Source organism: Globicephala melas, chromosome 2, assembly GCF_963455315.2.
Source record: "Globicephala melas chromosome 2, mGloMel1.2, whole genome shotgun sequence".
In the NCBI taxonomy this organism is placed as follows: domain Eukaryota; kingdom Metazoa; phylum Chordata; class Mammalia; order Artiodactyla; family Delphinidae; genus Globicephala; species Globicephala melas.
In genome coordinates, this window is record NC_083315.2 from 70,479,476 (window position 1) to 70,506,614 (window position 27,139).

General features: G+C 47.7%; 2 protein-coding genes across 3 annotated transcripts in view; one reads left to right on the forward strand and one right to left on the reverse strand.

The window, feature by feature from the left end:
- CA12 (carbonic anhydrase 12) overlaps nucleotides 1-14,191 on the forward strand; it is a 60,061-nt gene extending 45,870 nt beyond the window's left edge. The window contains exons 5-11 of one of the 2 annotated variants that reach the window (XM_030878934.2): nucleotides 522-617; nucleotides 1,455-1,518; nucleotides 1,745-1,902; nucleotides 3,249-3,378; nucleotides 12,340-12,372; nucleotides 13,238-13,325; nucleotides 14,090-14,191. In XM_030878934.2, the coding sequence (XP_030734794.1) occupies nucleotides 522-617; nucleotides 1,455-1,518; nucleotides 1,745-1,902; nucleotides 3,249-3,378; nucleotides 12,340-12,372; nucleotides 13,238-13,325; nucleotides 14,090-14,162 (642 nt within the window). In that variant the 3' untranslated portion in view covers nucleotides 14,163-14,191. The remainder of the gene's footprint in view (nucleotides 1-521; nucleotides 618-1,454; nucleotides 1,519-1,744; nucleotides 1,903-3,248; nucleotides 3,379-12,339; nucleotides 12,373-13,237; nucleotides 13,326-14,089) is intronic. The other variant, XM_030878936.2, reaches the window with a different exon arrangement.
- APH1B (aph-1 homolog B, gamma-secretase subunit) overlaps nucleotides 1-27,139 on the reverse strand; it is a 95,439-nt gene that overhangs the window by 29,072 nt on the left and 39,228 nt on the right. The window lies entirely within an intron of this gene.

Below are 27,139 nucleotides of genomic sequence, written 5' to 3' on the forward strand. Positions count from 1 at the left end.
AGAGATAAATGCATGTCCTGCTCTGGGTACAAGTATGATTAAGGTACAGTTGGAGGTGTACTGCCCCGGCCCCCAGATCAAATGCAGAGTGGCCGGGCTTAGGCTGGGCAAGCCACACGGGACCATTTTGCCCCAGGCTCCAGAATAAGTAGGAAGAATCAGAAGGGAGAAGTGCTCCAAAGTATCCAAGCTTTCTCACAGCTAGTATAAAAGCCAATGTGTTCATTCATTCATTCAGTATCTACTGTGTACCTGGTACTTTTCAAGCACCATATCAGACCCTGGGATACCATGAGTGAACAAGATGGACAGACTGGCCTGGTGGAGTTTGCAGTCTAGAGGACTGAGAGAAAAGGGAACACTGGGGTGGCCATGAGGCAAGGGTCTGGGAGGCCGAATCTAGCTAGGGATGGGGGTGGTCTGTCCCTCCCATTGGATTCCAGTCTCCTGCAAAAGTGAAAGCTTCCCATGGGTCCCTATCCCCTGACGGATAGCAACTCATCTCCCCTCTCCCACTGCAGCTGCATATGGTCTTTTATAACTCGGACCTGTACCCCAATGCCAGCATCGCCAGTGACAAGCCAGAAGGCCTCGCGGTCCTAGCTGTTCTCATAGAGGTAAGAGATGTTGAGAGGCATTTTACATGAAATCTGATGTCAGGATGACATCAGACTTGGCATTTGGTTCCTTGCACACCCGTCTGTTCCGTTTCGGCTGTGTCTTGACTCTAGAGCAGGGGCTATTTCCCCACAGGGTTCCTGCTCTCTTGGCCTGGAGGCAGCCCTTTCTGTGGCTGGACAGCAGGAATGGGCATGTCCTAGGTGACACTGGAAAGATGAGTCCTAGTCTCCAGCCCTATTGCATAATCAAGGAATTGCCAAGTTGGACAGGGCCTGTCGGGGGTGGGGGAATCATTCACTGCTGCCCCATCACATGCCTGATACAATTTCCAGCATCCAAGCTCCATCCTTTATAGGAACCCCAGCATAAGTTCTTTCCTTAATCCCAGAACATGGGAACACCTGATTTGCTTGCATTTTCCCCCCTAAGGAGATAGCACGTATGTCGTTTCTCAACATACTTACTTGCCTGACTTGGCTTGCATGAACTCAAGCTCCCTTAAGTTCTGGTTAGAGAACATGCTATTTGTGGCCTTTAAGCTCACAGCCAGATAATCAGGAGCACAAGCTCTACCTGTTGCTCTGGGACACCCCAGCCCCAGTGCCTTGAGCTGGAAATAGGATGTCCTGAGATGCAAGAGGGCAGGACCATTCCGCCAACCCCCTAACAACCTAGTGATGCATCATAACTGTCCTAGTAAAGTGCATCCTTTGGGGAGGATCTCAGCAGTGGTGATTACACACCCTCAGCAGAGCCCTTCCATTCACAATTGTCAAGCCAAGCTCAGCCTATTGAATTCTGTCCCTGTTCAACCTGCCCCATCTCTGTTGCAGGTGGGCTCCTTCAATCCATCATATGACAAGATCTTCAGTCACCTTAAAGATGTAAAGTACAAAGGTGAGAGGTCCTTGGAGGCGTATTCACTCTCTGTTGGAGAAGAGTGTATTCACCCTTGTGTGATCTGAAGAAGAACCCATGCAGGGGGCCGGGTACTGTCTGTGACCAAGTCCTAGGATCAGATGGCTCAGAATGGGGCTAGTTCACCTTCCTAGTCTGTCATATGCTCAGCTGCACCTCTGCCTTGGGGAGCAAGGTGACATCATCCCCCAACATGTCTCTCCAGGCCAAGAAGTGTCCATTCCGGGTTTCAGCATTGAAGAGCTGCTGCCAAAGAGGCCTGAGGAGTACTACCGCTACCGAGGGTCCCTGACCACACCTCCTTGCTACCCGACCGTGCTCTGGACGGTTTTCCGGAACCCTGTGGAAATTTCCCAGCAGCAGGTAACTGTCGTGCTCTTTCTTGTCAGAGAGCACGTGGTACCTCGGACGCTACCACCACCCATATCATAATCAACGACTTGATTTCCTCACTTAGAGTTTCACTGGCAGCTATTCAAAACCTCTCCAAATATCACAGGGGCTTGGAAGCACTTCAGAAATTACAGGCTGAGCTTCAAAAGTGGAGCTATCAAGTCAAGTGGGGAAAATGAATCTGTCTCCACAGTTCTTTAAATAAGAGCTGTTAAGCTGCGTTTCCTAATATATCCCTCAGCGGATAGTGTCTACCTCCCAGGCAGGAAAGAGCATGGCTCCTTTACAGGGGCAGAATAAAGACAGGATCAGGTTAGACTGTTTAACAAAGCCGAGGGGATGGGGATTACAGCAATGAGGATCTCTGCCCTCAAGAAGTTCACAGTCTAGTGTAAAACTGGGGGACAGAGTCCTTGGGAATCATCTCTAACCCTCTCATTTCTTAGGTGATGAAAGCAAGGGTTAGAGAGTTGAGGAAACTTGGGGATCACCAGCTGGTTAGTGACAGAGCTAAGACCCAAAGATAAGAGCTGAGTTCCAGGTCACTGCCGGTGTCTCTACCCTGCAGCTGAGTTTCATCAGTCGGAAGTATGGCTGCCCAGGAGACGGGACCAGGGGGCCGCTGCACACTGGCTCACGGCCCCCACCCGCTTCATGAGCCAGCACAGCTCTCACTGCTGCTCCTTCCTTTCTACTATGAGCTATTGATCTGAGTGACCTCGATAAATGGCAGCAAGTAGGCTGACAGGAATAAAGACGTGATGAATCAAGAGATAAAATGCTCAGAAAGGCAGTAATATGTCCTAACCCAGAAACTGCCTTAGAAACAGTTACATGATCTATATGGGTGTATGAAAATACCATGGAACTAGAAGTCCGATGACCTGTGAGCCTCTTGCCTCCCTCTTTTGGTTCCTCTTGATGGGACCATCAGACTAAGGCCCAGGCCCCTCTGATTCAGAGCTGGGTCCTGAATGAGGCTCAGGAGAGGAATGCAGTCTCCGTGGGAGGCTGAGGAACCCCTCACCACCCCAGGTTTCCCTCCCTGCAGGGCAGATTTCAGGCTCAATCAGGATCTGACAGCACGAACCCTTCCGGCAGCCCCGGGAGGTGGGAAGACAGTGGGAAGACACACGGGCTCGCCGAGCCCCATCACTCAGACACGCGCAGGGGAGGGGCAGCTTCTGGCTTCCCCACTGCTTTCTCAAGGGTCTCCCGCCAGGCCTCGGAGGTGAGATCTGGTGGTCCTTTCCCTCGAGGTCAGGCAAGGGGGCGTCACTCTGCCCATGGGGGGTGTTTCTGCTCTTCCCCCGCAGCTGACAAATTTGGAGACAGCCCTGTACTGCACACGGGTGGAGGACCCGTCCCCTAGAGAGATGATCAACAACTTCCGGCAGGTCCAGAAATTTGATGAGAGGCTGGTGTACATCTCCTTCCGACGTGAAGGTGAGGAGATGCAGTGTGTGGCGAGTGCGGAGCCGAGATGTCTGTTTTGTGTGAAATCGGGTGCCCTGCTCTTGGGCACTGTCACTGATACCCTTAGGAGATGGGTTAAGAGCACCCTGGCTGCCAAGGGAACCAGATGCGTGAGGAGCTACCGTGTGTGGGTTTACTGAGGTCTCCCTCCACCGACCCTGACTTCCCTGAGCCTTGGTAGAGAAGCACGAGCCAGGCCCTCCAGGCGCGTGGACCACAACAATCATTAAGTCTGGGAGTCTCCCACAGATGGGGAAGAGAGGATGTTCTGGGGGCCTCTCTGCCCTGAAGAACTACCTACCCCTTCTCCTAAGATACATGATAGGGCCCTTTTCATGAGATCAAACCTTCTAACTTCTTACAGGCTTTCTTGGCATCAAGGCCCATCTTTGGCCTTGCCAGGTGATTCCTGGCACCACCAAGGTCCAGGGATGCTCCTTTGTAAGGTTTTAGAAAATGGGCATAACCCACATCCGAGCCACAAGCAGCTCATGGTCTAATGTAGCAGGGCCCGTTAGACAAGAAAGTATCTTCAGAACTGCCTTTTGTCTCATCTCCTTGAAGCTTGCACAGGCATCCGAGATCTATACGGAATGAAGCTTAATAGTTCGGTTTCTTCCTGAGCTATGGAAGCTCAGTTCTTCCTTTTAAATCCATAACCATAACCCCCCAGATGGACAGTTAACATCTTGATTCGCACGATATCTACATCAAGACAGCTGAAAGCTGGGGGCCCGGGGAAAGGGGTGAGGGGCCCACACTCTTCAAATCACTAAGTTCACTTTCTCACATCGCTTGTGGCCAAGCTGGGCCAAGGGTTCATATTTAAGGATGACCATTAACCCACTTGTCAGAGAATTAGCTCTCCTCGTCTCACATGGGGCACCTTGTTCTGTTGTTGTTCCTTTCATAGTGTGTGAGATTGTAACTGTCACCTGCTAAGCTTAGTGGACCACAGGAAGATTGAATTTCAAGGCCCTTGCCAGAAAGCTTTAGAAACATGCCCTTCTGCACTCACCCACACATATGGTCAGAATTACGTCCTTCTCTGTCAGTTACTTAATCAAGAACTGTCCAAGAATTTATCTTTTGTATTCTCCTCTCCAGATGTCACTAGTTAAGGTCATCTCCCTCTTTTCACCAGTTTCTTGGTCTGCAAACTGAATCTATAAACAATGGCCCCTCCTAAAAATTGAGGATGTACATGATGGTAACTATACCAACTCCTTTTCCAGGAAATACCTCAAATGCATAGAATTATCCCCTGGTGTTCTATTCTGGATATAACATTCTCTTTTCCTATTTTTCTAAATGAAGTATATAGTAGTCAAGGGTTAAACGGAAATACTTCAACTCTTAAATAAAATAAAACTCCTCCTGGAGATAAGGGACTCTGCCCACATAGATCAGGTAGAATTTTCCTTGTGATTCAAGGATAATAGTCAGCTCTGTTCTCTGTGCTAAGTCTCTACAAGTCACCAGGGATGGTGTGACAGATACTCCCCAACAGTCAGCAGACCCAGGTTCAAGGCCTCACCTTGTTTCCTCCTGGCTATATGACGCAGGCAAATCATGTCCCTCCTTTGGCCTTGGTTTCCTCAGCCATAAAATGATGGGTTGGACTAGGTGAGTTAACGTCCTTTCGGTGCTAACATGTTCTGATTCTAAGTGTACACTAACAACTGTCCATCCTGACTTTACGTTGCAGGGACAGTGTGTGAGGGCAGTTACAGAGGAGCAGAAGAAAGCATGCAGGAACTTGACATCCAAAAGTAACCCCCACGTGTACAATGAACTGTAGCCTCGGGGATAATTAGCCATCTTCTTAGACCAGTTCAGGTCTAAGCTGGCACCTGTAGAGCAGGCAGTGCAGTCAGGCTGGTAACAGAGCGCTTCAGCAGACCCTCCCAGTCTGGCTGGGGGAGCTTGAGGGGCCTCTAAGCAGAAGCCCCCCAGACCGGCTCCAGCTCAGGACGTGGAGATCACAGCCCTAATGCAGCTTTGCCGCTGCCCCTCCAGCATGGCTTACCCAGAGCTGCTGCTTGCAAAGGCTGGGCTGGGCTTTCTCCCTCGAGTAAGAATCTGTGGCAGTCTAAGGCAAACCTGTTCATTTGAAGGCTGATTATAGAAACTTGGCCAGAATTCTCCCTTTCCCCTCATTTCCCAAAGACTCGGGCAGCAAATGGGGCTGTCCCCTAGGAAACAAGGATGAGGCAGCCCCAAAGGAGTGAAGCCCCAAACCTCATCCCCCCAGGGGCGCCTGCAATTCACAAGGGCCTTCTCACACCAACATGGCGCGGGTCTCAGACTGTAACATGTCCTTTCAGATGGATGGGGTAAGCTTGTTTGTCAGTGGGAGCCTTGAGCAATTTGGACTCAATTGTTTGCAGGCTTTGCCACTGAGGCATGTCTGTAATTAGGGGCTGGTTTAATTCAGGGTCTTCTCTGAAAGTTAACAGGAACTATGGGGCTGGAAAATGAAAACTCTGTAGTTTTCTGCCAGGAAAAAAGTAATGTTAAGGAAATCCTTTATGAAAGAAAGTGCACGGACCTTGAGAGGGGGATCTGAGGTTTAACCAAATTGGAACAACTAGGACTGAATCACTTAACTGGAAGCTGTATTTTCTTCAACTGTGCCAGAAAAGGAACACAGAGCTTGGTTTCTGTCCTTAAGAGGTGTAGAGTCTATGACGGCCCTAGGGCAGGGTTTCTCAGCCTTGGCATCAGCACGTCAATACTGACATGTGGGGCTGGATAATTCTCACTGTGAGGGCTGCCCTTTGCACTGCAGGATGTTTAGCAGTGTCCTTGAACTCTACCCTCTAGATGCCAGCAGCATCCCCCCCTTGTGACAGCCAAAACATCTCTAGACATTGTCAAGTGTCTCTGGGGGATGAGAGGCAAAGTTGCCCCTGATTGAGAACTGCTGCCCTACTGATTGTACAATGACTTTCCTAGGCCCAGAACTTTTTTTTCCCACTCCTATGACAGGATTCTAGCGTTTTATATCACATGCCTTGGTCTTTATTCTATTCTATCCCTGTTTCCCATCTTCCTTTAGGATTTGAGTAGGTACTCTTCTTGTATAATTGGGTAGGGCCAAGGCTAAGAGAAGCAGACGAGAGAGAACTATTCACCCTTCAAGGAAGCATACCAATTCCTTCACCAGGGGTCCAGGTGCCTCTGAGGTAGCGATTTTCTTCAGAATCCCCTCATCATTCTGTTCCTTCCCTTTCGTATGATTTTTTTTTCCTCTCATGTATGTTGTTTCTTGTTGCCTTTGGTTAAAATGCCCTGTCCTTGTGGAGAGATGAAAGTCACGCCAGGCACTTTTTTTCAGCTCTTAAAAAGTGCCTCTTCCAAGTGGCACAAATGGAAGTCTTGAGCTGAAGAGAGGAAACAAGACTCACGTCCTCCAGGTGGGGTCTTGGAGAGGAGGAACACATCCTGGGAGCAGTCCAGATCTCGTAAGAGTCAGCTGCCCGATGTGAGGAAGGAGAAAGACAGTAGAGGCACATCTATATAGTTCAGGGGCCCGATTCTCGGTTCCCCAAAGTTGACCTCTTCCCAGCCAAAGACACCCACACTGGGTCCAGATGAAAAAGGGTAATAAAGCCAGACCAATAAAACCCAAATGCCAATGTTATCAAGTTCTATTTTCAACATGTCAGGGCAAGGAAAACTTGAAGGCCAAGAGGAAGCCCAGAATTTTCTATAATCGTGTCTTCAGTGCGCTTGCTCTGAGCGAGTGCACGTCACATGCCTCAGAGCCTGGAGCCAGCTGAGGCGACACTTAGACAAGGACGCAGGGCAGTCGAGGGGTAGGGCTTTCCCCCTCAGCAGAGCTGTGGAGTAGCCTGATTAGAATCTGCTTGACCCTGAGGGACCTGGGTAGTTTCATAAAATGTTTAAAAAAGAGAGAGAAAAAACCTTACAAAGCTAAGATGGCTAATTATCTAATTTTTTGAGACCAGAATGTATGCTTTGTGGTTATTGACCTTGTCAACTTTCTAAAAGTCCCTATTTATAAATAAACTCTATTAGATGGAAAAAGATTAATTCTTCCAAAGGATCCAAGTGAAAGACCAGAGGAGTTCCCCTTAAAATCGCCTACCCCGGATACAGGGTCTGAATAGTCAGGAATGATCGTCAAATGTGCTAAGAAGTGGAGTCCTAGTCACACCTAATGCAGTTCAACACACCGCGTGTTACTGAGCACGTCCCACGTTAGCCACTGTGGGGAACAGAAAAGCCCACCAGGGATGTTCTCTTGCTCCCAGCAATAAGCCTCTGGGCTAGACAGCGGGAGAAGGGGCCAGGCGGAAAGCTGATCCTTCCAGCCTGTCTCCCCTGCTCCCATCCTGCCCTGCGGGGCCTCCTTCGACATGGCAGGTGCTTTCATGTGTGCATGCTACTGACTTTTGCACACAGGAGTCCCTTTGTCTGGGATGCCCCTCACCTCTTCCACCAGGAAAAATTTTCAAGACCCAACTCCAACCATATCCTGCCAAAGTCTTCCCCATGCCCCCGAGGGTGACTTACAGTCTCCTGCTTCAGTGCAGCTGACCTTGTTCATCTGTGTTATAGTTTTTAGCACACCACAGGGTAATTATGTATTACCACGCAGAAAAAAAAAAAAAAGAAAAAACATGCCTCTATTACCCACACAGCACGAGCCCCTTAAAGCAGGGGCTGTGGGCGTCTTACTAGCCTTTTGTGCCTGGCACCGTGCCCGGCGCTCATTACAAGTCTGAAGGAATGGAGCCGACCCGTCTCCCTTCCTCACTCCCCACCAGTGTCTTCTCTGCAGAACCATCTAAACAGAAGCCTGACTGGTTGTCAAGTTTTAGTTTTATGAAGTTTTATTTTGCTTTGTTATCAATTTGCCAACAGCATTTAAATCAATCTATTTGTTGAGGAAAACGTAAAGATCAGAACATAGCTGTCAAGTGTTAAAGGTCCGGGATGGGATGGGGGTGCTGAGGGATGCCGTCAGGCCTTCTGTCATCTGGCCTGACAGGGGTAAGAGCCCCGGTCCCACCACCTGTCATTCCTGCAGCACAAACAGCCTGACCCCCAAAGGGAACTGAGAGCATGAAGCACCAGGGCTGCATAATAACCCTCGCCCACCGTCCCAGGGTTTAGGCCCCCTCAGAGCAGCACGGCTCTCTCTTCTGGGACTGCATGCCTGCAATCGGGAAGGCAAAGCCCTCAGGCCCTAGCACGGTCATAGAAAACCAGTTCCCACATGTAATCTGGCGGCATCTTTTGGGCAGACTTATTTGTAGAAATTATTTCTTCAACAGGGTTCCACAGTGTTAAGAAAAACTCCAGTAAAATATGTCCTCTTAAGATAGTTACGCTCTGTGGTTACGGAGGGCATCTTCCTTGCTTTTCTTACCAACGCATCATCCAAAGAGAGGACCAGCATTTCAGTTACTTGAATCTATGACTTGTATTAAGCATAATAACAAGAGTTTTACCATCTGAAACTGGATTTTACATATTTAAACTCTCAGATCCCTGCTAAACCAAAACTCTCCCTGCCTCTTTTATAAGACTGGAGGCTGCTAAAGACATACACCTATATGTATAGGTATCTAATCACTGTGCAACATGTCACTTACTAAAACAGTCCATACTTTAAAATAATACACTGAAAGGAAAAGGATTGTATTCCTTCTTTCCAAAACTCTGTTTGAATAAACAGAACTGCAAATCGACCTAGAAAATGCTAGACTTCTTTCAGGAACTGCAAGCTGTGTAAATAAGGTGCTTGTTCCTCCCGCTGGACTTTTCTGTGTGCGCACCTGAGGCTTCAGAAGACCTCAGACGCAGTTAACCAGCATCCTCGTGTCCAGCAAGACGCCTGTGGAAGACGCAGCACCTGAGCCAGCCAGACAGGTAGCAGTGCCCCGTGGTGAGCAGCCTGCTCATCTTCTCGGGGGCCTGTACCTTCCCGGGTGAGGCATGTGGTACTGGAGTTCTTCTCTATCTGTGTGATTTCCTTCTGTGTGTCGTACTGCCCTTCTTCTGCTGACCCTGACTTGCACCGGAGCCTTGTATGGAGAGCAGGCAGCTCTCCCACGTCTGTGTGGCACGTGCCCTCGTACCTGCCAGCTCAGGGGCCTCTTCGTTGCGTTCTCACCCCGTGCCTCTCATGGGCCGTCTCTGTCAACCAGCCTGTCTCGTTTCTCCTGTCTGGCCCGCTGTGCTGTCCCCCGCTGTGGGAACTCCCTGTCTCATCTGCCATTCAGAAACCATTTCTGTGTTTAATCTGCAAGTGAATCTTTGCCCCTCCCTGCTTTCGACCATCTTTCGATGCCTGTTCTCTGCAACAGCCCAGAGGCACTGTGGGGATGCAGGCTTCGGCTTCTCTCTCTGGGCACTAGTTCTCTAGTCGCCCCAACAGGTCTCCTGCTGCCTTTTGTGACCTCCCCTCTCCCTTTAGTTAGCAGATGCTCTGGCATCTGCCTCCAGCGGGACCCAAGCCCTGCGCTTTATCCAGCTCGGCAGAGGAGCTCTGCTCCTTGATGCTTGGCGCTGTCTCACCTGGCAGGAGATAGCATCCCAACGTCATCTTCCTGCCCTGGGGTCCTGGCGGGTAGAATTCCCACGAGGCGCCGCCCTCGCTGCCATTCCTCTTCCCAACGGGCTTATGCTCTTCGCTTGCTCAGTCAAGCTGCTTTGTTTTTTGCTGCATCAAACACTGGTCTGTAAAGCATCTGTCCCAGTCTCTGGGGACTTCCTTGTCTTCATACCTGCTTGGTCTTGTTTCATTGTTTCCAAGGAGAGGCAACTTAGGCCCTAAGAAGTCGTCATCCAGGAGCAAGGAACCCACGTTAGAGCCCTGGATTAAATTAGGCTGTTGTTTATAGGGCCTGATACAGCCAAGGACACTGCTCAGTGACACAGGAAAGCCAGACTCTCCCTCCAGATCGGCCACCCAGCTGCGCCACGTGCGCACGAGAAAAGTCTCGTGCCTGCGGCCTTGCTTCCAAGCCTTCACCCGCTCCCTAAGCCCATGGCCTGAGGGCACCTCCTCCAGCCCCAGAGCGGGGCTGTCAGTTGTCTGGGGGCCTGTGTGGCTCTCAGGATGTTTGAGGTGACTGTGAAAGCGACGACTTTAGAAGCTTAGCCAAGTGGTTAGGCTTACTAGTAACAGTCTTATGTGGCAAGAACTAGTTTAGTACCACAAGCATCTGGAGCTTTAGGAACAAAAAAAAAGTTTATTTCATCAAAAAAGCTTGGAAAAGAAATCACGACTAGTTGGGTTTTTCTTCAGTGGTTGTTGTTTTTAAGATCCTAGAGGCCTTGGTTACCTCTAGGTACCTTAAAAAACAAAACAAAACAAAATAAATTATAGTATGCAGAGGCCACAGGCCATGCAGGGAACAGAACGTGTGCTGTACAAACACTTGATGCTTTTCCCAGGCGGAGACTCACGTCCTGAGAATCTCCCCAAGCCACAGACTGGTTCCTGTGTTCAGGGCAGGGAATCGAGCGACAGGAGCCACGCTCTCTGCCACCTGGGAGGCCGTGGGCTGCCAGTGGTGGCCGGCAACAGCCAAGAGAACAGGCCACCCTGCCCTTTGTGGATGGCTTCTATCCATACCTGCCCTGCTTATCCTTTCAACAGGCTGGGGCCACCCGGGAAGCCAGACCAGGGACAACTAGGGCCCAGCCGTGGACCAGGCAGGCTACTGGCTCAATATTAGACTGTGAAGAAAGACAGTAGGGAAAGAACTTGGGGCTGATGGCCCCAGGGGAATCAGCCAGACTGGGGCCAGATGGCAGGAGAAGGGGCTGAGCAAAACCTCACCCTGCAGTCTCAGGTCTGGTTCCCCAGGGTATCAAGTGCCCCAAGGGGAGGTGGTCCCTGGCCCTCTGCCTGCATCTCACACTTGATCGGGGCTCTCCCAGGGTCTCCGTCGCCATGGTGGGCTCTATGGGCACAGGCTCTCCTGAGTGTCTGGCTGGGTGGCCACCATCTGCACAACTCTGGCTTCCAGTGTGAACTGGAACAACCCCCCATCCTCTCCCCCGCACCACAAGCTAGAAGTTTCTACTGAGATCAGAAAACCACCAGACAGGTGGGTGTGTGTAAGCAGAGACTTTCTTTAGATGGAGAATCTGACTGGAAGAATGAGGAGTAGTTCTGAGAACATGGAAGCAGCTGGGGTAACCTGGGGGCTCTGTGACTGGGCTCCTCTGTGTTACTCGAGAGGACAGGCTCACTCAGGGCCCTCTCCAGAGAGGTTCCTAGCAGGCTGACCATGGGATTTCACCTTAGATCACTGGGCACTATTTCAGCCCCACGGAGGACCCCACTAACTCACCCCATTCATCTCCAACAATAACTTGCTGAAGAAGCCACGCTCCTCTGTCTCCATGTAGCAGGGAAGAGAGGCTGGTATGGTGGAGGAGCTTCTCCAGTTTGTCCACCGGGGCCAAAGCAAAAATAGAACCAAACCATGACAACAGTACTGGATGGGGATGGGTGGACAAGGCTGGTGACAGGTTCCAACCAAGCTCTGCTGGCCCCAGCCAGCTAGAACCTGGCAGCTTCCTTGCTGAGGAAGAGAGGTAGGTGCCAGAGACGCAGATGACAGCCCACCAAGGTAGACTCTGATTCTTACCCTTCCTCACCTTCCAAGTTGGCCATATTGTATCAAAAACTGAAGTCTTAGCCACGCAAAGAGATGGTTGTGATTAAAGGAGCATCAGAGGGAGGGATCACGGTGCGAACTCCCTGGGTGGGCAATTCCTTCTACCCCATCAGGCACCTGAGCCAAGAGTGAACGTCCCCAGGAGGGCTGCATCAGCCCTGTACCTCCACCCAAACAAAAGGTAGAGCTTTGCTCAACACACTGGTCAAGTATGCCAGGGTTTGACTCGGTTAACTTCTGGTCTTTCCCTCTCCCTCTGAAGGGCCAGACGCTACCTACACAGGACCGAGTCTGGGTAGGTGGCCAACCGGCCATGCATGCTGCAGCTGGGTGACCCCTGTGGTTCTCGGTGTGATCCGGGCCTGTGATTCTTCAAGCCCATCCTCTCTGCTTCTCTGTGCTATCGCTCTGACTCCTGACCCCCTCCTCACCGTGTGTCTTACCCTCAAGTCACTCTCTGATTCAAAGAGGAGCTGCCAATCAAATGCTCCCCTAATGAACGACCTAATCCCTTTATAGCATGGGTACGTTCAAAAAGCCTATCCAAGACCTTCTGTTTGCCAGGATGGGAAGCCATTGCCTAAAAACTAGGCCTAAGCCCAGTATGGAGGTTGGGTGACCAGCCAGTTGACCTTGGCAATGGGCCCTGGTTGTTTTGGACTGCTTAGGACTGTGTAATGGAACTTGGGGCCAAAGCTGATAAAGAGGCATCTCAAGGGGCCTTAAATCCAGCAAGCAAAAATGGAGTAAGTTCTTACTCTGTAGCCCAGGGTTTCTCAAAGTGTGGTTCGTGGACCACATACATCAGCATCAGCTAGAGGTGTCTGGTTAAAATGCAGATTCCTGGGCCTAACTCTCAATTGAATCAGAGTCTCTGAGGGTTGGGCTCAAAAATAGTCTACATCAGACACAAGCTCTTCAGATGATGCTGGTGCAAGTTTGAGAACCCCTGCTGGAGAATCGCTACAATTTGCAATTGTACTGTGAGTACTCCAGCCAATCCTGCTAGGCCAAAGACCAGAGCCTAAGAACAGAGATGGGGAAATTACACCTTTCTGTGAATGATTCTGCAGCTGTCACCTGACTGCGCACACACGTGCTATGGGGATGACATGAAGGGGAAGGGAGGATTGTAATGAGTGTGCACTTCCCCTCAACAGGTATCGTCCTTTTCGTGGCCCTGGCTGGCGTTCTGGGCATCTGTATTGTCCTGGCAGTATCCATTTGGCTTTTCAGAAGGAAGAAGAGGTGAGCTGATTTGGGCCCAAGATGGGAGTGGGTGGCTTTGTGTCCATGAGGATTGATCTGTTCGGGAAGGCAGCCTGCAGAACGAAGAGCCCTGTCACCTGTACCAACACTTATCCTTGGTTGGTTTGGGAGTGCCATTTCCCAGACACCACTGATCCAGTGAGACACTGGATGCTGGTGGTTCAAGAGTCATTGAGCTCAGAGTTGGAGGTGGGTCTGCCAGCTTTGCTGCCCCTGCTAAGAACTTGGACAAGCCTCTTGATTTGGAAGGGAGGTCCCATTTACCTACACACAAGCACCAAGGCTGTCTTCTTTCTAAGATCTTGACATCTGGTTTTTCTTCCCTGAACCCAGAAGAAAACTGAGGGAAATTTTTTGATTTCTTACTCACATTGATGCCCTTTGCTTGTGTTTTTATTGTCATGTTTAGTTTTTCCTAAAACCTAATTTATTTTTCCTGCTATGAAAAAAAGAGGTTGTCAGAAACCCTGTAGGAATCAGAGATTTGAAGCAGGGTGGTAATGAGACCTTCATCAAAATGCAGGTCTAAGTATCGTCAAGCGTTAAAAGAGAACAGTTGAAAAATGAACAGGTTCCCTTTTGGTTAATGCTTTATTGGGGGGCATTTCCTCCCAAGACCAACAGAACTGGAGAAAGGTCTCCAAGGGAGGAATCTGACTTGCCTCATTCCATAGCTGAGTTGGGCTGCTCTTGCCTCTCTTTCCACTTTGACTAACAACACTCATGTGTCCTTGCTGTTCCAGCAGCAAAAAAGTTGCCAACAAAGGAGTCATCTACAAACCGGCCATCAAGCAGGACGCTGAGGCCCGTGTGTGAGGCCCTGGCACGCCCAGGCGTGTCCAAGGAAGGACCTGGCTTTGGACACAGCCTGTTGTGGCTCCCTGGACACTTGAAATACCTGAGGGTTCTCTGGAGTTCCACCCACAAGCACCCCAGACCCTTGGGGGACCCCACCATCCTGATGCCATGCCACCCGCAGTGGGAGCGTGGATGGGGAGAGCTTGCGTAGGAGGTAGGAAGTCTGAGCTGTCTGCTTCGTGAGTGTGAGACCATGAAGTGGTTCGGATTCGGGGAGCACAAACCACGTCGCCCGCTGCGGGCTGTTGATGGTTAGAAAACACTCTCATCCAGGGCTTCACTTGAATGTGGTTTCCAGTGTCCTGGGAATTCTGCTTTTTGTCCATGCTTTCAGACCAGAACACAGACTCTCTCTGCACTCAGACTTAGGCTCTGCTCTTGAGACCGTTTCCTTCCGCAGGGAAGGGCTTGTTGTCTGCTTTCCTTCTGCTATGACAAAACCTTTAGTCTGACCTTACAGCTGGGGGGACGGGGGTAACAGGAAGGGTCAAGGTGTCCGAGACAAAAAGAAAACAAGAGATATTCTTTGTAATATAGTAGAGGCATTTTCCAAGTCCTGCCCTTTGTTTGTTTGTTTTTTTCTTTGTCTGTTTAACTTCTTTATTGGAGTATAATTGCTTTACAATTGAATCAGACGCACTGAATGGACCTCAGAGAGAGAGAAGACACGTAAGATCTGGAAGAGTCTCACTTTGGAATGAGAACTGAAAGCAGAAGTTGCTTGTCAAGTGTGAGGACAGAATATTAAGCCCGACCCAAGCTCCTGTCAGGGGTGTCGTTATGTTTCATACTTTACGGGTTTTATAAATAATTGGGCTATTCCTTGAAAACGTGTTGTTGCCTTCTCTCTCCTCGAGGAGACGTGAACTCTGAGATGACCTAAGCTGCTTTTGTGTCTAAAGGAAACAGAAGCAAAATGGTTGAAGGGCTTTGTCTCTCCTGCCCAAATTTTATCTCTACCACCTTTGCGGTCTGTGTCCCTACTGTCAGCCTGGAATTGGGACCTATCAACTTCTCTGACTTGGAAGAAGATATCGAGCCATGGCTGAGTTAAAGGATATTTTCAAACTACGAAAGCAGGAAGTTATCTGTGCAGGGGCTGGCATCATGGTATTCAGGGACCAGAAATAACGGAATGTTACAGAGATCCTTCATGGTCTTCCCTCCAAGTGACAAAGACAGTTTCTGGGATGACGTAACTCCTTTATTCTCCGCCCTCTGATGTAAGAGCCCAGCAGAGACCAGTTAGTTCCATGACTGAGAAGGAGGCCCCCACCACCAATCTCTCCTGGCTGACACCTTGCAGTTCACAGAGAACCTTCGGATTCCCACTCTCATTTTGACAGCATGAGATGTCCTCCTGAAACATAGGTTTCTTTAGATTTGCCTTTTTCCCTCTCCTCCTCCCTTGACTCTGAGAAGTCTTCTCTCTTCTCTACTGTCTTAACTTTTTGTAGTGATGGCAAGCCCTATGTCTTTGTAGCTTGTTTGCTAGGCGGAGTTACAGGTGGAGACTCGGGTGTGTGTGCGTGTGTGTGTGTGTGCGCGCGCGCGCGCAGGTGTGCATGAGACCTCCGACCGCCCTGGAGCCAGGGGTGGCATCCGGCCTTGCCATTAGCACACCAGCCTGATGCTGATCAAATGACAGCAGCGACAGCCCTCAGGACTGAGCAGTGGGAATCAGACGATGCTTTCTTGGCCTCATCCCAAAGTTGCCAATCAGAAACCAATAAAAACCACTCCAGAGCTGTGAGGCTGTCTTTCAAAGAGCTCTCTACAGCCTTTAGGGACAGATTTTGTGAGAGCACAGAGATAGCATCGTACCTGGCACAATGGCTGTTCATAAAAAGGGAGTTATGGGGGAGGTGAAAACAGTGACAGTTTTCCTGCCCCCTCCCTCCTCAGCACAGCCTGGGCTCTCGGCCCTCTTGGCTCAGACGAAACAAAGCCAGGGAGAGGGCTCCTAGGATCAACATTGTCACCCTCCTCGCTACTCCGTGTGGGACTCCTGAGGACCCAGCCCTGCAGCTGCAAAAGCTTTCCTCAGGTTCTCACTCATTCCCTGACACTGGCTGCCTCTACAGGAAAGCGCTGCTGAAGCTTCTCTGCTTCCCACTGACCCCTGGGAGGGCCCAGGTGCTGTGCTGGGCGCATGGTAGGTGAAGGTAACAAAGACGAGGCCCCGGCTGGGGCAGGGACACAGGGAAGGCCCTGGCTTCTTTGCCTCTCACGAAGGGGAGGTCTTCAGTCTCTCTGCTCTACTTCGTTAGTGTCAAATGGTAAAAACCTATACTTAGTTCCTTAATAAACATTCTAGGACTTTGCTGCATTGACTATTAATCCCATTTTAGGTTCCACCTTAAATTCTTTTCCCCTTCACTCAACTCCCTAAATTTTCATTGAAATTATTTGATCTATATTTAGATTTCATAAAAATTTACCTTTGAAAAAGCATATTCACGTACCCAAGTTGCTCCAAACACAAAGTTTTCCAAATAACTGAATTATCAGCTTTTAAATGTATTAAAATAAAATAAAATAAATGGAGTTTCTCAGCTTCAGTAGCCACATTCGAAGTCCTCAGCAGCTACGCGTGGCCAGTGGCCAGATACGGAACCCTAACCTCCTTTGACATAGCCTTTGGAAGGGTTAAACCTAGATGACTTTCACACAAAATAAACCCTAGAAGAAAGCTCTGGAAGGTGAGGATGGGGGACAGGATACAAAGATGGGGGAATCCAGAGAGGGTGGATATGGAGGATGGGAGAAAAGAGGGCATAGGAAAATCAGGCCCAAGGGAAGCAGGCCAGCAGCCCTTAGGCGTGGCTCCCCTTATCCTTGCACCCCTTCCCCTCGCCCCTTCCAGGGGTCCCCAGCCCTCTCTGCCCTGGCCACACACCCTTCAGCCACGCCCTGGGGTCCAGGTGCTCAGCAGCGACCCGGTCTAGGGCGTCCTTGCCTTTGTAGGAGCTCCCGCTGCGGGCATGAGGGTGCCTGGTTAACCTCCGGGGACCTCGCTGCAGGACCCTGGCCAGGTGCCACGTGCTACCTGCCCCCTGTGCCCCCAACACCCCCTCCTAATCTCCTCGGAGTCTGAACATTCCCGCGCCGGACAATGCGGTGCGAACACATTCTCTACTGGAACCTGCCATCCTGAAGGGGGCGAACGCCTGAAACCCGAGTCTCTTGACTTGTTAGCTGTGCCCTGTCCCTCACGTTAGAAGGAGTCACCTTCCTTCGAGATGTGGGGAGAAGCTCGAGACCCACTTACAGGAGGAAATGAGACCTCCCGGGCCACCTGCCGGGCAGCAGAGGTGCCTCCTGGGCAGCGGGTACCATTTTGGCATCACCATGCATATCCACATTGGACACGGCGGGCAGGCACGCCTGGCCCTACGTGGTCCTCTGGCTGGGATTCAACTGCCGCAGGGTGTAGGGGAAAGGTGCGAGGCTGAGACAACACTGCAGGGGAGGGTCCCTCTGCCCCACCCATATGCCCTTTCACTATAGAATGGCGGCAGAAACAAGGGCCAAAGTGCTCTGTGGTATGGAATTATTCACCAAAAAAAAATTATTGCAGGTCAGCATATCATCGTGACTGCAGGTCAACCGGGGATTCAGCAACGCCTCCCGCTTGTACACCCTTGACTGTTTCGATGCACCTTCACGCCTTTATGCGACAACCCAGGGAAAGAGGGAGCGCTGCGCCTATATCTTATAAGTGGAAAACGAAACAAGGGCTGCAGCTCTGGGCTGAGCCAAGGCCACACAGCTCCCGCAGTGCTCTGATCTCCAGCGGCAGTGCAGGGTCCGCCCTCCACAGCTCTGGTGCCACGGAAACACCTTCTTGTAATAGAATTTGCCACACGTTTATCATAATCACGCCACAACGTCGTAAAACCCCACAAGACAAAGGCCCTAAAGGCATTTGTGCCAACAATTTCTGGAAAATCAACGACAACCTCCCGCCTCCAATCTGCTTCATAACATTAAACTCTGCCATCTGCTCAGGAAAAGTCTGAGCAAGTTCTGCCAACTACCAGCAGACAAAGGAGTCAGCTTAACTCCTGGGATGCTACCCTCACCTCTAATTCAGCGAACCAAATTCCCAGGGACACGTGCACTTAACTTTCTCTCTTCCTGAAGCTGAACTGGAGACAAGGAATAAATACACACACAAATATAAACAAACACACACATATAAAAATTCCATTTGTATAAAATTCTTAAAAATGCCAACTAAACTATAGTGACAGAAAGCAGATCAGCGGTTGCCTGGGGATGAGGCAGTGGCTGAAGGGATTACGAAGGGGTATGGAAAATTGTTGAGGTGATGGATATGTACGTTATCTTGCTTGTGATGATGGTTTCTCTACATATGTCAAAACGGCTGAAATTTTATACTTTAAATAGGTGTCATTTATCTTACATTAATTATACCTCAGTAAAGAAGAAGACACACTGTTGGAGAGGGGGAAGATGGCAGAAGAGTAAGACGCAGAGATCACCTTCCTCCCCACAGATACACCAGAAATACATCTACACGTGGAACAACTCCTACAGAACACCTACTGAACGCTGGCAGAAGACCTCAGACCTCCCAAAAGGCAAGAAACCCCCCACGTACCTGGGTAGGGCAAAAGAAAAAAGCATAAACAGAGACAAAAGAATAGGGACGGGACCTGCACCAATGGGAGGGAGCCGTGAAGGAGGAAAGGTTTCCACACATTAGAAGCCCCTTCGCGGGCGGAGACTGTGGGTGGCAGAGGGGGGAAGCTTCGGAGCAAAGAGAAGAGTGCAGCAACAGGGGTGCAGCGGGCAAAGCAGAGAGATTTCCGCACAGAGGATCGGTGCCGACCGGCACTCACCAGCCCAAGAGGCTTGTCTGCTCACCCGCCGGGGCGGGCGGGGTGGGGAGTTGAGGCCCGGGCTTCGGTCAGAGCGCAGGGAGACGGGCTTCGGTCAGAGCGCAGGGAGACGGCTGGTGGCATGAACACAGCCTGAAGGGTTTAGTGCACCACGGCTAGCCCGGAGGGAGTCTGGGGAAAAGTCTGGACCTGCCGAAGAGGCAAGAGACTTTTTCTTCCCTCTTTGTTTCCTGGTGCGCGAGGAAAGGGGATTAAGAGCGCTGCTTAAAGGAGCTCCAGAGACGGGCGCGAGCCGCGGCTAACAGCGCCGACCCCAGAGACAGGCATGAGACGCTAAGGCTGCTGCTGCCGCCACCAAGAAACCTGTGTGCGAGCACACCTCCCTTCCGGGGAGCCTATGCAGCCCGCCACGGCCAGGGTTCCGGGATCCAGGGACAACTCCCCCGGGAGAACGCACGACGCGCCTCAGGCTGGTGCAACGTCACGCCGGCCTCTGCCGCCGCAGGCCCGCCCCACACTCCGTGCCCCTCCCTCCCCCTGGCCTGAGTGGGCCAGAGCCCCCGAATCAGCGGCTCCTTTAACCCCGTCCTGTCTGAGCGAAGAACAGACGCCCTCCGGAGACCTACACGCAGAGACTGGGCCAAATCCAAAGCTGAACCCTGGGAGCTGTGCAAACAAAGAAGAGAAAGGGAAATCTCTCCCAGCAGCCTCAGGAGCAGCGGATTAAATCTCCACAATCAACTTGATGTACCCTGCATCTGTGGAATACATGAATAGACAACGAATCATCCCAAATTGAGGAGGTGGACTTTGAGAGCAAGATTTAGGATTTTTTCCCCTTTTCCTCTTTTTGTGTGTATGTGTATGCTTCTGTGTGAGATTCTGTCTGTATAGCTTTGCTTTCACCATTTGGCCTAGGGTTCTATCCGTCCGTTTTGTTGTTGTTGTTGTTGTTGTTGTTGTTTTACAAGGCTCTTGGTGCTGTAGCCAGGAGTCAGTGCTGTGCCTCTGAGGTGGAAGAGCCAACTTCAGGACACTGGTCCACAAGAGACCTCCCAGCTACACATAATATCAAACGGCGAAAATCTCCCAGAGATCTCCATCTCAATACCAGCACCCAGCTTCACTCAACGATCAGCAAGCTACAGTGCTGGACACCCTATGCCAAACAACTAGCAAGACAGGAACACAGCCCCACCCATTAGCAGAGAGGCTGCCTAAAATCATAATAAGGCCACAGACACCCCAAAACACACCACCAGACGTGGACCTGCCTACCAGAAAGACAAGATCCAGCCTCATCCACCAGAACACAGGCACTAGTCCCCTCCACCAGGAAGCCTACACAACCCACTGAACCAACTTTAGCCACTGGGGACAGACACCAAAAACAACAGGAACTACGAACCTGCAGCCTGCAAAAAGGAGACCCCAAACACAGTAAGATAAGCAAAATGAGAAGACAGAAAAACACACTGCAGGTGAAGGAGCAAGATAAAAACCCACCAGACCTAACAAATGAAGAGGAAATAGGCAGTCTACCTGAAAAAGAATTCAGAATAATGATAATAAAGATGATCCAAAATCTCGGAAATAGAATAGAGAAAATACAAGAAACATTTAACAAGGACCTAGAAGAACTAAAGATGAAACAAGCAATGATGAACAACACAATAAATGAAATTAAAAACACTCTAGAAGGGATCAATAGCAGAAAAACTGAGGCAGAAGAACGGATAAGTGACCTGGAAGATAAAATAGTGGAAATAACTACTGCAGAGCAGAATAAAGAAAAATGAATGAAAAGAACTGAGGACAGTCTCAGAGACCTCTGGGACGACATTAAACGCACCAACATTCGAATTATAGGGGTTCCAGAAGAAGATGAGAAAAAGAAAGGGACTGAGAAAATATTTGAAGAGATTATAGTTGAAAACTTCCCTAATATGGGAAAGAAAATAGTTAATCAAGCCCAGGAAGCACAGAGAGTCCCATACAGGATAAATCCAAGGAGAAACACACCAAGACACATATTAATCAAACTGTCAAAAATTAAATACAAAGAAAACATATTAAAAGCAGCAAGGGAAAAACAACAAATAACACACAAGGGAATCCCCATAAGGTTAACAGCTGATCTTTCAGCAGAAACTCTGCAAGCCAAAAGGGACTGGCAGGACATATTTAAAGTGATGAAGGAGAAAAACCTACAACCAAAATTACTCTACCCAGCAAGGATCTCATTCAGATTTGATGGAGAAATTAAAACCTTTACAGACAAGCAAAAGCTGAGAGAGTTCAGCACCACCAAACCAGCTTTACAACAAATGCTAAAGGATCTTCTCTAGGCAAGAAACACAAGAGAAGGAAAAGACCTATAATAACAAAACCCAAAACAATTAAGAAAGACCTATAATAACAAAACCCAAAACAATTAAGAAAATGGGAATAGGAACATACATATCGATAATTACCTTAAATGTAAATGGACTAAATGCTCCCACCAAAAGACACAGACTGGCTGAATGGATACAAAAACAAGACCCATATATATGCTGTCTACAAGAGACCCACTTCAGACCTAAGGACACATACAGACTGAAAGTGAGGGGATGGAAAAAGATATTCCACGCAAATGGAAACCAAAAGAAAGCTGGAGTAGCAATTCTCATATCAGACAAAATAGACTTTAAAATAAAGACTATTAGAAGAGACAAAGAAGGACACTACATAATGATTAAGGGATCGATCCAAGAAGAAGATATAACAATTGTAAAGATTTATGCACCCAACATAGGAGCATCTCAATACATAAGGCAAATACTAAAAGCCATAAAAGGGGAAATTGACAGTAACACATTCCATAGTAGGGGACTTTAACACCCCACTTTCACCAATGGACAGATCATCCAAAGTGAAAATAAATAAGGAAATACAAGCTTTAAATGATACATTAAACAAGAGGGACTTAATTGATATTTATAGGACATTCCATCCAAAAACAATAGAATACACATTTTTCTCAAGTGCTCATGGAACATTCTCCAGGATAGATCATATCTTGGGTTACAGATCAAGCCTTGGTAAATTTAAGAGAATTAAATTGTATCAAGTATCTTTTCCGACCACAACACTATGAGACTAGATATCAATTACAGGAAACGATCTGTAAAAAATACAAACACATGGAGGCTAAACAATACACTACTTAATAACAAGTGATCACTGAGGAAATCAAAGAGAAAATCAAAAAATACCTAGAAACAAATGACAATGGAGACATGACAACCAAAAACCTACGGGATGCAGCAAAAGCAGTTCTAAGAGGAAAGTTTATAGCAATACAATCCTACCTTAAGAAACAGGAAACATCTCGAATAAACAACCTAACCTTGCACCTAAAGCAATTAGAGAAAGAAGAACAAAAAACCCCCAAAGTTAGCAGAAGGAAAGAAATCATAAAGATCAGATCAGAAATAAATGAAAAAGAAAAGAAGGAAACGGTAGCAAAGATCAATAAAACTAAAAGCTGGTTCTTTGAGAAGATAAACAAAATTGATAAACCATTAGTCAGACTCATCAAGAAAAAAAAGGGAGAAGACTCAAATCAATAGAATTAGAAATGAAAAAGGAGAAGTAACAATTGACACTGCAGAAATACAGAAGATCATGAGAGATTACTACAAGCAACTCTATACCAATAAAATGGACAACCTGGAAGAAATGGACAAATTCTTAGAAATGCACAACCTGCCAAGACTGAATCAGGAAGAAATAGAAAATATGAACAGACAAATCACAAGCACTGAAATTGAAACTGTGATTAAAAATCTTCCAACAAACAAAAGCCCAGGACCAGATGGCTTCACAGGCGAATTCTGTCAAACACTTAGAGAAGAGCTAACACCTATGCTTCTCAAACTCTTCCAAAATATAGCAGAGGGCGGAACACTCCCAAACTCATTCTACGAGGCCACCATCACCTTGACACTAAAACCAGACAAGGATGTCACAAAGAAAGAAAACTACAGGCCAATATCACTGATGAACATAGATGCAAAAATCCTCAACAAAATACTAGCAAACAGAATCCAACAACACATTAAAAGGATCATATACCATGATCAAGTGGGGTTTATTCCAGGAATGCAAGGATTCTTCAATATACGCAAATCAATCAACGTGATACACCAAATTAACAAATTGAAGGAGAAAAACCATATGGTCATCTCAATAGATGCAGAGAAAGCTTTTGACAAAATTCAACACCCATTTATGATAAAAACCCTCCAGAAAGTAGGCATAGAGGGAACTTTCCTCAACATAATAAAGGCCATATATGACAAACCCACAGCCAACATCATCCTCAATGGTGAAAAACTGAAAGCATTCCCACTAAGATCAGGAGCAAGACAAGGTTGCCCACTCTCACCACTCTTATTCAACATAGTTTTGGAAGTTTTAGCCACAGCAATCAGAGAAGAAAAAGAAATAAAAGGAATCCAAATCAGAAAAGAAGAAGTAAAGCTGTCACTCTTTGCAGATGACATGATGCTATACATAGAGAATCCTAAAGATGCGACCAGAAAACTACTAGAGCTAATCAATAAATTTGGTAAAGTAGCAGGATACAAAATTAATGTACAGAAATCTCTGGCATTCCTATATACTAATGATGAAAAATCTGAAAGTGAAATCAAGAAAACACTCCCATTTACGACTGCAACAAAAAGAATAAAATATCTAGGAACAAACCTACCTAAGGAGACAAAAGACCTGTATGCAGAAAATTATAAGACACTGATGAAAGAAATTAAAGATGATACAAATAGATGGAGAGATATACCATGTTCTTGGATTGGAAGACTCAACATTGTGAAAATGACTCTACTACCCAAAGCAATCTACAGATTCAATGCAATCCCTATCAAACTACCACTGGCATTTTTCACAGAACTAGAACAAAAAATTTCACAATTTGTATGGAAACACAAAAGACCCCGAATAGCCAAAGCAATCTTGAGAACGAAAAACGGAGCTGGAGGAATCAGGCTCCCTGAATTCAGACTATACTACAAAGCTACAGTAATCAAGGCAGTATGGTACTGGCATAAAAACAGAAAGATAGATCAATGGAACAGGATAGAAAGCCCAGAGATAAACCCACGCACATATGGTCACCTTATCTTTGATAAAGGAGGCAGGAATGTACAGTGGAGAAAGGACAGCCTCTTCAATAAGTGGTGCTGGGAAAACTGGACAGCTACATGTAAAAGTATGAGATTAGATCACTCCCTAACACCATACACAAAAATAAGCTCAAAATGGATTAAAGACCTAAATGTAAGGCCAGAAACTATCAAACTCTTAGAGGAAAACATAGGCAGGACACTCGACATAAATCACAGCAAGATCCTTTTTGACCCACCTCCTAGAGAAATGGAAATAAAAACAAAAACAAACAAATGGGACCTAATGAAACTTCAAAGCTTTTGCACAGCAAAGGAAACCATAAAGAAGACCAAAAGACAACCCTCAGAATGGGAGAAAATATTTGCAAATGAAGCAACTGACAAAGGATTAATCTCCAAAATTTACAAGCAGTTCATGCAGCTCAATATCAAAAAAAACAAACAACTCAATCCAAAAATGGGCAGAAGACGTAAGTAGACATTTCTCCAACGAAGATATACAGATTGCCAACAAACATATGAAAGAATGCTCAGGGCTTCCCTGGTGGTGCAGTGGTTGAGAGTCTGCCTGCCAATGCAGGGGACACGGGTTCGAGCCCTGGTCTGGGAAGATCACACATGCCGCGGAGTAACTGGGCCCGTGAGCCACAACTACTGAGACTGCGCGTCTGGAGCCTGTGCTCTGCAACAAGAGAGGCCGCGATAGTGAGAGGTGTGCATCGCGATGAAGAGTGGCCCCTGCTTGCCACAACTAGAGAAAGTCCTCACACAGAAACAAAAACCCAACACAGCCAAAAATAAATTAATTAATTAACTCCTACCCCCAACATCAAAAAAAAAAAAAATGCTCAACATCACTAATCACTAGAGAAATGAAAATCAAAACTACAATGAGATATCATCTCACACCAGTCAGAATGGCCATCATCAAAAAATCTAGAAACAATAAATGCTGGAGAGGGTGTGGAGAAAAGGGAACACTCCTGCACTGCTGGTGGGAATATGAATTGGTACAGCCACTATGGAGAACAGTATGGAGGTTCCTTAAAAAACTAAAAATAGAACTACCATATGACCCAGTGATCCCACTACTGGGCATACACCCTGAGAAAACCATAATTCAAAAAGAGTCATGTACCAAAATGTTCATTGCAGCTCTATTTACAATAGCCAGGACATGGAAGCAACCTAAGTGTCCAACATCAGATGAATGGATAAAGAAAATGTGGCACATATATACAATGGAATATTACTCAGCCATAAAAAGAAACAAAATTGAGCTATTTGTAATGAGGTAGATGGACCTAGAGTCTGTCATACAGAGTGAAGTAAGTCAGAAAGAGAAAGACAACTACCGTATACTAACACATATATATGGAATCTAATAAAAAAAAATGTCATGAAGAACCTAGGGGTAATACGGGAATCAAGGCACAGACCTACTAGAGAATGGACTTGAGGATATGGGGAGGGGGAAGGGTAAGCTGTGACAAAGTGAGAGAGTGGCATGGATATATATACACTATCAAACGTAAGGTAGATAGCTAGTGGGAAGCAGCCGCATAGCACAGGGAGATCAGCTTGGTGCTTTGTGACCACCTGGAGAGGTGGGGTAGGGAGGGTGGGAGGGAGGGAGACACAAGAGGGAAGAGATACGGGAACATATGTATATGTATAACTGATTCACTTTGTTATAAAGCAGAAACTAACACACCATTGTAAAGCAATTATACCCCAATATAGATGTAAAAACAAAAAAATTACACACTGTTATATATCAATTATATCTCAGTAAAGCTCGAAAAAATAAAGGAAAAAATAAAAAAGAGGACATCTTCTTTAGAGAGTCATCCAAGCAGTGGATTTGTTGAGTAAGAATAAAATTTAATGTGATATGTTTCTGATAAATAAAAGAGAAAAAAAAAAAAAAAGAAGAAGAAAGGGAGGAAGGGGAGGGGGAGGGGGAGAAGAAGGAGAAGAAGAACAACTACACAGCCAAATAACATCCTGCCCCATCCTGGCATTTCCATTCAGAGCTTATCCCCTTGGTCGATCAAGAAGGAGAAGCCTGGCCAGGCCTGGCACACTTCTCTGGGACTTGTCCTGTGGGTGGGAGCCCAAGAAGGAGCATGATCTCTACTCACATGGCCACTATGACCTCTCCACACTGTAAGTCAGTCATTATTTCTGCTCGAGATCACTTGTTTCAAATATTAACTTTTAATCACCCACTATGAAGACAGTAAACACAGGGCCTACGGGTTCAAGGGCACACTGAGACCTCTATAGCAACTCTGTGCTGGTGATGACAGAGTTGACCAGCTTCTCTGAAAGAAGCAAAGACTCTTCTGGTGAGGCAGGTAACATAACCCATTAGTTCATCTGCTGAAACTAGTTTCCCAAGCTACCTAGACATCCAACAACAGGTCTCATGCATCTTAGTTTCTCTCCTTCCCAACCACTCGACACATAACCATTTGAAAAGCTTTCCTGAATATGGTACATCGTTTTCATGGAGAACAAGCATGGTCAGCAGCTCATCACTCCCTCTTAGCCACTGGGTGAAATCTGGATTAATCTCCTGTGATACTGGGATATAATACGAAATATGTACTTGGTCTTTGTCTTTGGTTCCTGGCACAAAGCTCCTAAATGTTATTCATAAGAAGCCCTTTTAAGCCACACCTCAGCTGATGCTAAAGAGGTGATGAAGCTTGGAGGATGGGGGCTGAGGAACCAACCATGTGACTAGAGGGTTAGAATTTTCAGCCCCACCCCCAGCCTCCAGGGAGGGGAGAGAGGCTGGGAATTGAGCTCCATCACCAGTGTGTGTGTGGGGGGTGGGACTTCCCTGGTGGCACCGTGGTTAAGAATC